The 12627-nt window shown below is 42.6% G+C and overlaps 1 protein-coding gene across 10 annotated transcripts in view; it reads right to left on the reverse strand.

The window, feature by feature from the left end:
* Nucleotides 1–12627, reverse strand: part of KMT2C (lysine methyltransferase 2C) — a 190043-nt gene that overhangs the window by 138659 nt on the left and 38757 nt on the right. For all 10 annotated transcript variants that reach the window (XM_021387086.1, XM_021387078.1, XM_021387082.1 and 7 more), the window contains one exon: nucleotides 5276–5364. In XM_021387086.1, coding sequence (XP_021242761.1) covers nucleotides 5276–5364 — 89 coding nt within the window. The remainder of the gene's footprint in view (nucleotides 1–5275; nucleotides 5365–12627) is intronic.

A 12627-nucleotide genomic window follows, 5' to 3' on the forward strand; every position in this document is an offset into this window, starting at 1 on the left:
ATCTCCAAACACCACAGGGAAGTAAGGGTTTGTTATTAAGTGTAATTTATTTTAAGATTTGCTGTACGCAGTACAGATAGTAAACAGAATACCCAATGGATTTACTATGAGTTTCCCAAGAGACTTAGCCGTTAAAACACTCATCCCACTGCACTTCTCCTTGATCAGTTTGAATCCCAACATTTTTACGTGACACAAAGACAGGAAGAATTACACAATCTATGAGGAGTTGGATACTTTATAAGTGTTCTCAAAATGGAGAGAGAATAATCAGGGAATTCAGTTTCTGTGAATTTAAATGCAGAACCAAGAAAACATCAAGCGCAGAAATTTGCTGAAACTAATGGAAGATGTCAAAAAAACAGAAAGCCAAGCATTCATGAATATCAAAGGGTCACAAAGCCTGTAGAAAACTTAGCAGGACACACTTGTTATGCTATTTCTTTCTTTAGATTAGCAGTTTTATGTCTGCATCTACGTGTGCAGAGACAGGCAATATGCTTTCCAGGCTTATTGTGTTTTTCTCTATTTTTTTCCAGGGGGCATTACAGAGACTTAATCATCAGAAGTAAAATACTCTTCTGAAGAGGAGCAGAACAAGAAGACATCCAGTAAAACACAGTATTCTCTAAACCCACCTTCAGTGAGTTGAAGGTGTTGACAGGACAAGAGGCAATCAGCACAAGCTCAGAGCAGTTTCCCTCAAACACAGGTACAAATAGAGGACTTCCCTAATTGTGCAGGTGACAGAGCACTCTAACAGGTTGCCCGGAGAGGCTGTGAAGTTCATCTCATTGGAGATCTTCAGAAGCCACACAGACATGGCCCTGGGCAACCCTGTTCTAGGGGGCCTGTTGGAACAGGGTTAAGACCAGATGGACCCAAAGGTTCTTTCAAAACTCAACATGTCTGTGATTCCATGGGTTACAAAATGATGGGAAGGAGGATGGGTAAGCTCAGTATTCGTTGGATAGAGAAATACCAGTGGGAAAGTCACTAGCGATAACCATGGTGAAGAGAAATGAAGCAAGGAACAGGCAAAACAAATGTGAAACACTTGGAAAAAGAATATGAAGCCACAAAATAAATGTCAGCAAGGGAGAAGCCAGGGAATCTACCAGAGAGATAAATCTAGTAGGTAAACAAAAAGAATCTACCCTGAGGTTGACAAGAACCTGAAAGTCTATTGATTCAACACAAGTAGCTTTTGTCTTGTTTGCCTCCTATTTGCAAAAAAAATGGAGTAAGCTCCAAGCAGGTCCTTTCCCAAATTCCCCTTCTCTTTCATAATAAACTCCCAGCTGATCCTGAACTTGTGCAGAACCTACTGTTCCAGCAGGATGTATGCAAGTCTATGGGACCTGATGGGATTCATTCCAGGGTACTCAAAGACCTGGCTGATGTCATTGCAAGACCTCTCACAATTATTTTTCCGTGATCTGGGAATATGGAGAGGTCTCAGTCAACTGGAAGCTGGCAAACATTGTCCCCATTTTCAAGAAGGGCAAGAAAGAAGACTCCAGTAATTACAGGCCCGTCTGTCTCACTTTGGCGCCCAGCAGAATTGTGGAGAACATTACTCTGGGAGTTGCTGAAGAACACTTGAAAGGCAATGAAGTCAACGGTAACAGCCAACGCGAGTTCACAAGGAGAAAGTCCTGTTTAACCAACTTAATCTCATTTTATGACAGTGTTACCCACATAGCTGACCAGAAACCAGATGTAACCTTTTTGAATTTCAGCAAAGCTTTTGATACTGCTTCTCACAGTACTCTCCTGCACAGAACATCTAATATATAGCCAGACAAAAACATAATACAGTGGGTAAATGGTTGATGGGTTGGGCTGAAAGGCTTATAGTAAATTGGATTACATCATGCTAGAGAGGCCAGTGGGGGCTCTGCAGGGCTCCATTTTAGGGCCGTTTCTCTTTAATGTTTTCATTAGCGACTTGGACGCAGGACTTGAAGGTATACTAAGTTTGTGGATGACAGCAAATTGGGAGGACCTGCTGACTTTCTTCAGGGAGCAGAGGCACTGTAGAGAGATCTTGGCAGACAAGAGGTCTGGGCATTCACCAACCACAAGTACTGGATTCTGCACCTAGGACAGGGTAGCCCTGGCTCTATGTACAGACTGGGGAATGAGAGGCCAGACAGCAGTCCCACAGAAAGGGATCCGGGGGTTCTGGATGATGGCAAATTGGATCTGAGCTAGCAATGCGCCCTGGAACCAAAGGGCCAAGCATACCAGGGGTGCACCATGCCCAGCACTGCCACAGGAGAGGGAAGGGATTGTCCCGGTCTGCTCTGCACGGCCGAGTGCTGGGTGCAGGTTCAGTGTCACAACATAAGGTTCTGCCCCAGAGGGTGTTGCACATGGAATGGGCTGCCCAGGGCCATGGGCACAGCCCCAAGCTGCCAGAGCTCATGGAGCATTTGGGCACTGCTCTCAAACACAGAGTTTGGGTGGCCCTACATGGAGCCGGTGGGTTGGACTTGATGACCCCTGTGGGTCCTTTCCAACTCAGGATATTCTATGATTCTAGAATTTACACTAAAGCAAACATGACACTTGGCAGAAAATGGGCAAGGCTCAGAAATCTCTCTGTTGGCTGGGATAATCAACCATACTGAAATGATCTCAGGGCACACGCTTTATCCTGCCTTGGTTCTAACTATGCTTCTTTCTACACACTGCATCACTGAATTTTCAGGATAGCAACTTGTTTCCTCAAACGCAATTAAAATGGCTGTGCCTTAGAATTACTGAAGAGTAATAATGCTTCACACTCACAAAAACCCACAGTCAAGAATGGCTTTTTTTCTTTTTACTACTCTCTATGCACAAAGCAAACAATGAAAAAGAAACTAGAAATGTGGAGACTTGAAATACATCAGAAGTTGCACATCAAGAGTGTTTGTACACTCAAGCCATCTCATTCTGAGTTTCATAATATTTCTATATTATGTTTTGGTTTGTCAGCTACTACAACAAATTGTTGGCAAGTCTACATTTTCAAGAAAATAAATAAAAATAAACAACCTTTTTAGTCAAAGTAGAAATTCACAAACTGGACCACAAATACACTTCAATTTGAGTACCGCATGGAGTAGCAAAGTGGGATTCCCCTTTCTCCCACACTTCACTCTTCACACAGATAAGCACTTAGGAGAGTTTTAGAAGCAGCAGCCTTTTCAATCAGTACAGTTAAAACTCTATCAAATCACACCGGGTTCAACTTCTAAAATAATTGTGACTGTGCCTCTGTCAAAATGCTCAGTACGACAACAGGATTTCAGACCTACGTATTTCTGTGAGGCTTCTTTTCTCTTAATAGACAGTTTGTAAAACCATCCTGAACTCAGTGCTGAAGTGATGGAACATCACTTCCAGCAGCAGACAGAAAGGACTCTCTGGCTCTCAGGGATTTCCAGCACAGTGCTCCACTGCCACAGCACCTTTAGGTATGAGCTGCAGCCCTCTGTGACAGCAAGGATGAGTGTGATGAAGGACAATGGAGAGACTTATCTATAGCCATTCCTGGAGACTCAGAAATAATTCTTCGTGTCTCTCTTCCAAAGTAAAACATGCTCTCAGATCTCTATGGAGAATCTTCGTTAATAATGAAATATAAAACCAAAAAATATAGCTAACACTAAAAATATATCCCTATCAGTGAAACCCCTAAACAGTAGTGTATCAGCAGGCAGAATCACAATTTCTGTCCTCTTCCCTGACTTTCATGAGAATGCTTCTACCACGTGGGATGGGAAGAGTTATGAATGGAATACACACATTTAGAACTAGCCTTTCTTTACCCTGCTGTTTTGCTACAGAAGAACACCTGTTACAACTTTTTCAATTTCAACTCCAGTAAGTAGTTCACTATTACCAGCAGCTTATTACCAGGGGTAGAAAAACAACTGGCAGAAGAAAACAAGTAAACACTCTTGCATTCAGCTTTAATCTAGCCTCTCTCCACAAACCACTAACAACACTTAAATTCAACAGAAGTTGTGACTAAACACTCATGACACTCCCAAAAGCATGCGATCCCGAGTAAAAAGCCTTCTCAAACCTGCTGACAACATCTAGCAAGTAAGAAGCGAGAGACCAGCATATACAGTCAAAGCACACTCTCCTTCCATTTGACAATTTCAGTCTCCTCTTTCATAGCTTCAATCACTGCAACCATATTGCTGCATGGCCTATATAAAACCTTGCGGCTAACACCTTGCTCTTTCGAGGTCCTCTGCTTGTTCTCCCTATACATCTACACTAAGCACAGATTCTTGTCTTCACATTTAAAGACTTCACAACTCTACCTCCTTTACTTACAGCTACAAGCATAACTGACAAACCCCCTAACTCAGCTGTTATTTCCATGCATCTTCCCCCCTGACCGTCAGTTTCTGCTGTTAGCATATCTGCATTTTCTTCCACTTTGCTCATTATGCATATAGGGCTACCTAATTAAATTTATAATCCCTTATGTCTCAATGCATTTTTAAGGTTTTTATTTCTGTCAAATCTAAAATCTTCCGCCAACTGGCCCTGGCTTAATCCTTCCTGGCAGAGTTCATCCTTGTACATATATTCAGTTCCTGGTTAAAAACAGGCAAATGGCTACAGACACGTGCCTGGCACGGAGATGACAGTTCTTCAGCACAGCTTTTATCTTGCGTGTTAGCTCATCTGTTTGTCTCTTTAGACTCTTAACCTGCCAGAACAGAACTCACAAACTGTTGCAGCAACACTCAGTCCAGTACAATGCGATCTCTCTGGTAACTGAAGCATTTGGGTATTATCATAACAAATATTTACGGAAGCAAGAACGCTCCTGTTTCCTAAGCAGCAGCAGGAGGCATTAACATGAGGTTATCATGGCCACCCCTCTGGTGTATCATCTGCTTTCGTTAGCTGAGGACACAAGTCAGTTAGCAGCACTGTGTTTTCACAGGTATTCTAAAAATAGCAGCTTCTGCTTCAGAGGTTTTAATTTTGTTGGCTACTACCTTAAAACAAACAAACAAAAAGAGCCACTACCTAATTACAATAAGGACAGCATCCTCATTAGACTGCTTAAAAGAAGTAAGTTCAAAGAGCATTAATTGATACAGATTTAAATAACATATTTTTTTTAATATCTGCCCAAACGCATGTGTCATACTACCAAATTAAATACTTCTTGCCTGCCAAAGTTCCGTGTAATTAAATGAATTTCCGAGGAAGAAGCAACAACCGGATCGCATCGGTGCCGTACTCTCATTACCTGTTTCCACAGTGTTTTCAGTTTCTGCTGCCTCCAAACCATCCATACTGTCTTCATCCTCCACTGCAGTTTTTCCTCTACTCCGAGGCCTGCAAACATAGAAGAGAAAACTGTTCATAAACTGAAAGCACTTTTAATGGTTTTTATTATAAGATTTATTCACAGTTTAAATAGCTTCATTTTGGAGGGATAATTATCAGCAGTAAACCGTACGACATTCAAGCTAACCGGTGATTTGAGTTCTCTGAAAATCAAAAGTTTCCTCCCCTCTCTTCCTGTTTTAGGTGACAAACAACATACACTTCAGTCAGGCGTTGGCCCCTTACATTTTCTGGCTATTATTACAAAAAGAATTCAATCAAACTTATGCTGATTAAAAAAAAAAAAACCCAAAGACATTAAATCAGTACATTTTATGAGAATTCTGTTTGCTGCACATCTTTTCATTATATAGGAGATAACTGAGACACCAGAGAGCACAACCCAAAATCTGGCCACTAGTTCCACATGCCATAAAATAGACACTAAACCATTCAAAGCATCAAGCACCCTTGGAAGAAATTTCTATTAAATAATACCAATGCTAAAGCAATTAAACCAAAATACATATTATTTTCAGTGAAATAAATATTTTGACACTTAAAATAGAACATTATGGGAGATGGCTAGATGCTACCACCTTAAAAAAGACATAACGTGAGGATGGCAAATCAAAACAAAGATACCCTGCTGAATCTAGCTCCATTTCAACCAAGGTTTCACAGAAAGCAGAGAGCCCGGTGTCACAAATTTCACCTTTTTTCCTCTGTCTGGCTTTTCAGCAACCAGCGTGGTGGGCTGTTGAGAACCCAAGCATCCAGATTCCCAGCTGTTCAGCAGCCCATTTGAAAGGGAGCCAAGAGCTTGGCACTTTGCCTCCCAAATTTTCAGGCTACTTGGCAACCTGCCTGGCATGCTGACAGAAAGCCTGGGAGACCCTGGGAGCTTCTGATTCCAAGTACACAAATTCTGTGCAGTTCGGGGCATCTCGGTGCTTCCAACGTCCCAGAGCTCCAAGGCAACCATTCACCCAGCCAGCCCGCCTCGGATCAGGATGTCACCCAGGCAGCTCCCTGAACAGAAACCCCTTCGGTTCCTCTTTCACGGAAAACTCTGAAACATTTGGGTTTAGTTCCGTGTTGGGAGAAGCTTTGTTGGTTTCTTTTCTTTCTTTCTTCTTTTTTTTTTTTTTAAGTGATGAAATCATTCCTAAAAGCAGCATTTCCTTTTTTTTTTTTCTTTTTTTTTTTTTCCCACTGTTAAAATACTGAGATCCAGCAGTAGCATTACCTCAGAGCTAGGTCTGCTAAATCAGCTAAAAAATATACATTCTATCGTGCAATGCTTTTCGTTCTCATGGATAACATAGCTGGGACAGACCATCACCTTCTGAGTCTACACATGGTGCTCTGCTGCAGAGCAAGGAGGGCCTGTCTGGTACCACCTAACCAGATCCCTTCTAATTGAGTTTGGGAGCACTTTTGTCACAGCAAAGGAGAAAAGGAAGAATTATAACGCAGCTAAAAGCAGAGGCCAAAGCAAACCACTCATTTACTAAGGAGCAAAGGGGAAAGAGGGAAGAGATCAAGGATGGAAGGACTTTCATCTTCTTGGCATTCATGTAAGATTTGTTCAGACAAAGCTGAAAAATGTGGGGGTAACCATAACCCTACGCATAGGAGTTACCGTTCTCCTAGCCTGCTCATATGTGAGCAGTGACGGCATACGCAAAATAAACGACTGCCTTCTGAAACCAGAAGGAAAACAGCAACCCCTCCAGTAACCCACTCTTGCAAGCATCTTAAAACCAAAGTGTCATACATATTTAAACTAGAACAAACTGCACAGTGCCACCCGAAGCAGCAGCCAACCGTTCCACCAAATCTCCGTGCCATTACGTTTCTTGTGGTTCTACAAAACAGCCCCACGTCAGCCAGCACTGAATGGAAGTGGGAAAATGCAGGTAAACAAAACCAGTTGCTGCAGGAATGCTCATAGGCTTCACAAAACACAGCCAGCTAAGAGTGGCATTATTTCTAAATCCAATCCCAATTATCCTTCCCCCAACTGCTCCTCTGTAACACTAAGCTTGTACTAAGAATCACTTCTAAACTATCGCTAACATAAATGGTAGTTCTGCTTTCTTCACCAGTATTCACAGCGTTCCCCAACACATTTCTTTGGGCAAAGGTCACTGGGCAGAGAAAATGATTGTTCTGTGTTAATCTAATAATTTTCACATGGTTTAGGGTTTTCTATCACAGCTACATTTCATATATTAGACATCGAAGCACTCACAAGGCCCTTCCGAACATTTTGTTTAAACAAGAGCAGTACTCACTCCCCGAACTCCCCACCGTACTTTAGCAACCTATTTAACGCTGAGGAAAATCAGAGGTTTTAATTAATTAAACGTAATTGCTTCTTTTCAGCAGAAGATATAACCACATCTGGTGTTACTTGCCACCCCCCCCCCCTCCAGGATCCCACTAAAAGCCTTCATAACGTCAGGCAGGTTGGAAATGAAGTACTGAAGGAGTTGAAAAAAAAAAAAAAAATGCTAGATTATATCATTAACTTACTTTCGTCCATTACATTCCTTTCGCAGTCGTAGGAGATTTTGGAGCCTGAAAATTCGTATTTGGCTTTGAGGAAAATAATTCAAGTCACAGAATGGCGAAATGCATTCTGCACTGACAGCTGTAATTTATCTTTTCCACAGAAAATGCCATTTGAAAAGCCTGTAACATATACCTAATTGTTTCAATCGATATTTGCACTATGAACAGAACCACAGAATATCCCCAGTTGGAAGGGACCCATAAGGATCCCCGAGTCCAACCCCAGCTCCACACAGCAGGACCCAAACCCAACCCTATGTGTGAGAGTGTGGTCCCAACACTCTCTGAGCTCCGGCACTCGGGGCCGTGCCCACTGCTCTGGGCAGCCCGTTCCATGCCCACCACCCTCTGGGGGCAGAGCCTTTCCCTCACCCCCAGCTGCCCCTTCCCTGACAGCTCCAGGCCGTTCCCTCAGGCCTTGTCTCTGCCCCTCTGCTCCCTGTGAGGAGCTCTATGGCCATGAGCCCTCCCCCTCAGCGTGCTCTGCGCCCAACATCCCAAGGGCCCTCAGACACCCCTTGCAACCCTTGCCCTCCAGACCCTTCCCCATCTTCCTAACAGATTGTTTGATTTTATTTTTATTAAGTGTGTAGAGTTTATTTTGTAGATTTTTTTACCTAAAGGCTTTGGCTAGTTTGCCTACGACGGGGTTTTTCACTGACAAACCCAGTCACTTTTTTAAAGATTATTTTTCTATTTGCTTTTTCTACTCCTCTTTAAATAAATTTGAAAAAGCACTTTAAAAGTTGAAACAGCACTTTATTCTGCTCTCAGGACTTGGTTCTTATTTACTAACAAGGCTAAAACCTAAGCCTGTTCTCACTGGAGGTTCTTCTAGAAAGCTACATCCTTTGGACTACAGATAGGTCAAAAGCAGGTGAGTTAATGAGTGTGCAAAAGGGCAGTGCATCTCATCACCCCCCAGTAACACCCAGTGCTTCCCCATACCAGCCCAGTTCCCAAGCAGCCCATCTCAAACGTCACTGCAAGGGAAGCAGGGATATGCCAAATTTCGGTTGCTTCGTTGTTTTTTTTTTCCAGCATACACTTTCTCAAACTGGAAGCAACAAATATTGCATTACTAATTCAATGGAAAAGCAAAAGCAACAGATCCAGCTCCACCTAACTTGAGTGCTGCTGCTGAACCACGAACAACATGTACAGGCAGAGCCTGGCCAACACCACGACGCAGATCAGGCCGCACAATAGGCAGTGGGCTTGGGGCACAGGCTGGACGAAGGCCAAGCTGCCTGCGATTGGCTCTCTCCTTTGCCTTTTCCTACAGCAGAGTTCAATTTAGAAGGGAAAAAACAAAACCATGTCTATTCGTTTAAAGGAACAGATCCACTAAGGGAAACACAACTTCTTGAAGCACGTTCGGCGTTTCATGAAAAAAAAGTCACTCTGAGAAAAAAAAAAAAATTACAGTTTTTCTTTAGGATTCCAGTTGAATATAATTACTGTCTACAATAGTTTCGCTCATATTCACAGAACATTGAGTCATTTATCAAAATCCTTTGTGGCCTACTCCAAAATTTGTTATCAATTAGCTTTCTCGGCTAATGCCTTCCATTAATCTCCCTCTTTAAATACATTGTAATAAATAAAATTATTGCAAGCAACTAATCAAATTCAGCCCACCGGAAAAAAAGCCCAGGAAAACCTGTCGCAGGGCTCAGCAGATCATCAGCTGTTCCATTTGCAGTGGGTTTAAAACCTCACTGAGGTTGTTTCCCAGCTTTGACAGCTTCACAGTAAAATCACCAAGCACCTGCGTGGCTTCTGTGGGATTGCACAGAGCAGGGTGGATGTACAACACTAGGATAAAATAGAAAAGCGTATCTTCGTGGCATTGTTTTTTTGTCAGTATTTATTTTTATTTTACATGCACAACATTTTTTTGCAGGATAACCCCTCCCTGCACCTCCATAACCTTATGAGTACAATACAGGTCAAAAATAGGTCAACGGGACACTTGGATCTTACTCATTCTTTTCAATAGGTCGTCAGTAACAAGGCTATATGGGCCAGTATCTTCTGGAACCATGTGGAATAACTGAAGAAGCAACAAGCCTTACATGCTTGTCACTTCCAGTTTCTGATTACCCACAAGTCACGGCTGGACAGGAGTTTCTCTGTAAGTTGCCACCACCAAAATCAATGCCGATTTGTTCAGACCATCCTTAGAAACCACCTTCCTGATCTGATGGATCTTGTCTCAGGCTTACCAGACTGCGCTCACAGGAGCCGTTCCAGAGCTTCGCCCTCTTTCTCACGTGCCATAACTTCTAAGATGTTTGGGGGAGGAACTGCCCTCTTTTCTATGCCTTGTGAAATGCCGAGCACAACGATGGTACTAAGTATATAAAACAAGGCCAATAACCTTAAAAAGTGGTGTAACATCTGGGATACAGTAGCGTCCTAAACCAGCACAGATGTCTTGTTAAATGAACATCTGTCCACAGCCTTACCCTGGAAGACGGTAGAGCAGTGATTTATAAAAAGGCTCAATTAGTGCCGCAGTCAGCAGGGCTCGCACCAAATTGATGTTCACATGGCGGTTTCACAAGTGAAAGCTGTTACCGTCTTCTCAATAATCTTCTTAACAGGTGTGCAAGAGTGCATGCTCCTGGGATTTTCCAAAAGTAAGCCGTGAGTACAGCTGTAACAGCTCAACTGTGCTCAAGCACACGCTGGAAGCACTAAGGTTCAGCTACGAGCCCCGCATGAAGGAAATCACAGCAAGCAAGCATCAATTCAAGGAAATATCTTTAAGCAAACATGGTTTTCCCCCCCTCTCTGAATGCTACTTGTCAATGCAAAGTCTTTACTACTCTTAAGAGTTGAGAAAATTCTCCACACATCTCATCCTGTTTAAAATGAACGATATGGCTTCAGAAGCAAGGCAGTGCCAACTAGCTAGAATTTATTTCAATAGCTCCGAACAATAACAAGCCTAAAATAGGATACTTGCTATTACATCGACTCCAGCTTCAAACTGATCCCAATTTGGAAGTTTCTTACGAGGATTTTTTAAATTGCACAATCAAGATATCAGGTGAAAGTGCTTTCTGTATTTGCCCTCCACAACGTTTTCTTTCTCACATTATAAAAAAGAGCTTGGTATTTATCTTTCTCCTATTTACTTCTTGCATTAGAGATGCATATACAGAAAGCAGAAGGACCCTGACGTATGGAAAAGAGGTGCAACTGAAACATCACAAGTGATGCAAAGGTGAGAAAGCTGAACTTTTAGAAACAGAAGAAGTGAAAGACTTTAGGAAAGAGGTTTTTTTGTAACATCTACAGAAACAGACTTATTATCTCAATACACAACTTACTCAAGTTTCTATTCAATTATTAAGAGACCTCAAAAATACACTCAGTATTTCCTCTTAGTCTACTGGTACAATCAAAGAAAAAGTGTGTATCTTAATACTTCCAATTTTATAAAGCATAATAATATTTTCATAAATCTCCACATCAAAGAAACATGTCACATTCGAAACCAGAACATTGCAACTTCCCATCTTGCATCTCCTTTAACCAGTAACGATATTAAAGGTATTCATTCACCCCACATTCCTCATTCATCTGGCCTGGAACACGCTCAGAGCTGATTCCTTTTTCACATCTCTCCTTCACACAGTTCGCATCTGAAATTATCACAGCCTTTGAGATCAAGGCTCTCTGAGAAAATGCATAAAAAGAGCCTGGACTCCACTGCACTACTGCCGATTCTTAGCCAAAGACTTCCAGTACTCCCCTCTGAAACACAAATTTGCCAAAGATTTCCTACACTACTCAGAGAAATGCAAATGGGAGTCTGTCCTGAACATCACAGGTGCATCTTTACAACAGTCACAGTTTACAAAAGGAAGCCGAAATAAGGCCAAGCGACCGATGAACGCAGAGCTCAGAGAAACCTGGCTTGAGACAGGTTTGGAATAAGATGCTGCACGTGGAAAATCTTGCATCACACAGTTCTAACAACAACATAAAGGCCAAATGAATTAGTACGTCTAACTCCAAGTCTGGTTTATCTGTGTTTTCTTGTGCTCTTGCAGCTACCTGTGCTACATGGGCTCTCAGGAGCTCTTAGCTCTCTGGCTTGGAGTAGAATTACTTTCCAAGGGAGGCAGCAAGGCAAACAGGAGGTCCTGCCAGCAGGCACCTGTCAAAACTCAAATCCACAAGGCATAATTATTGCAACAGGAATGTCCTCTCGCCTTCAGAAAACCATTTCTCTCAGACATCTCTGATCATCTGAACGCGATTTTGCAGAAGGCCACCAGACCCAGGAGCCTGAAGCGAAACTCTGCCATGTGACAGCTTTGACCAAAGCCACTGTCTGCAGTGCATCTCTGCTCAGCCCTGATGGTGGTTCAGTTTGGGTCTGGAACTGTTCTTTTAAAAGATAAAGCAGATGAAGACCAACCTACCCAGCTGAAACAGAGCCTCACCTACTAGACAATGAAATCTTCTTCCCAACCTGTCAACCTGTACGAGAACATCCCCACAACAGTGGGGCAGGGAAGGACTGAACTAGGAAGGTTCCTTACTGGGAACATTTGTGGGTACTTAAGATAATGAACTTTTCACATGAGCCCATAAAATGTCTGTGGAGTCACAGCTCTGGTACAGCCAGTGACAGAAGTACTGAGGCTAAGACTACTACGGTGCACTTGAGCT

This window comes from Numida meleagris, chromosome 2 (assembly GCF_002078875.1).
Source record: "Numida meleagris isolate 19003 breed g44 Domestic line chromosome 2, NumMel1.0, whole genome shotgun sequence".
In the NCBI taxonomy this organism is placed as follows: domain Eukaryota; kingdom Metazoa; phylum Chordata; class Aves; order Galliformes; family Numididae; genus Numida; species Numida meleagris.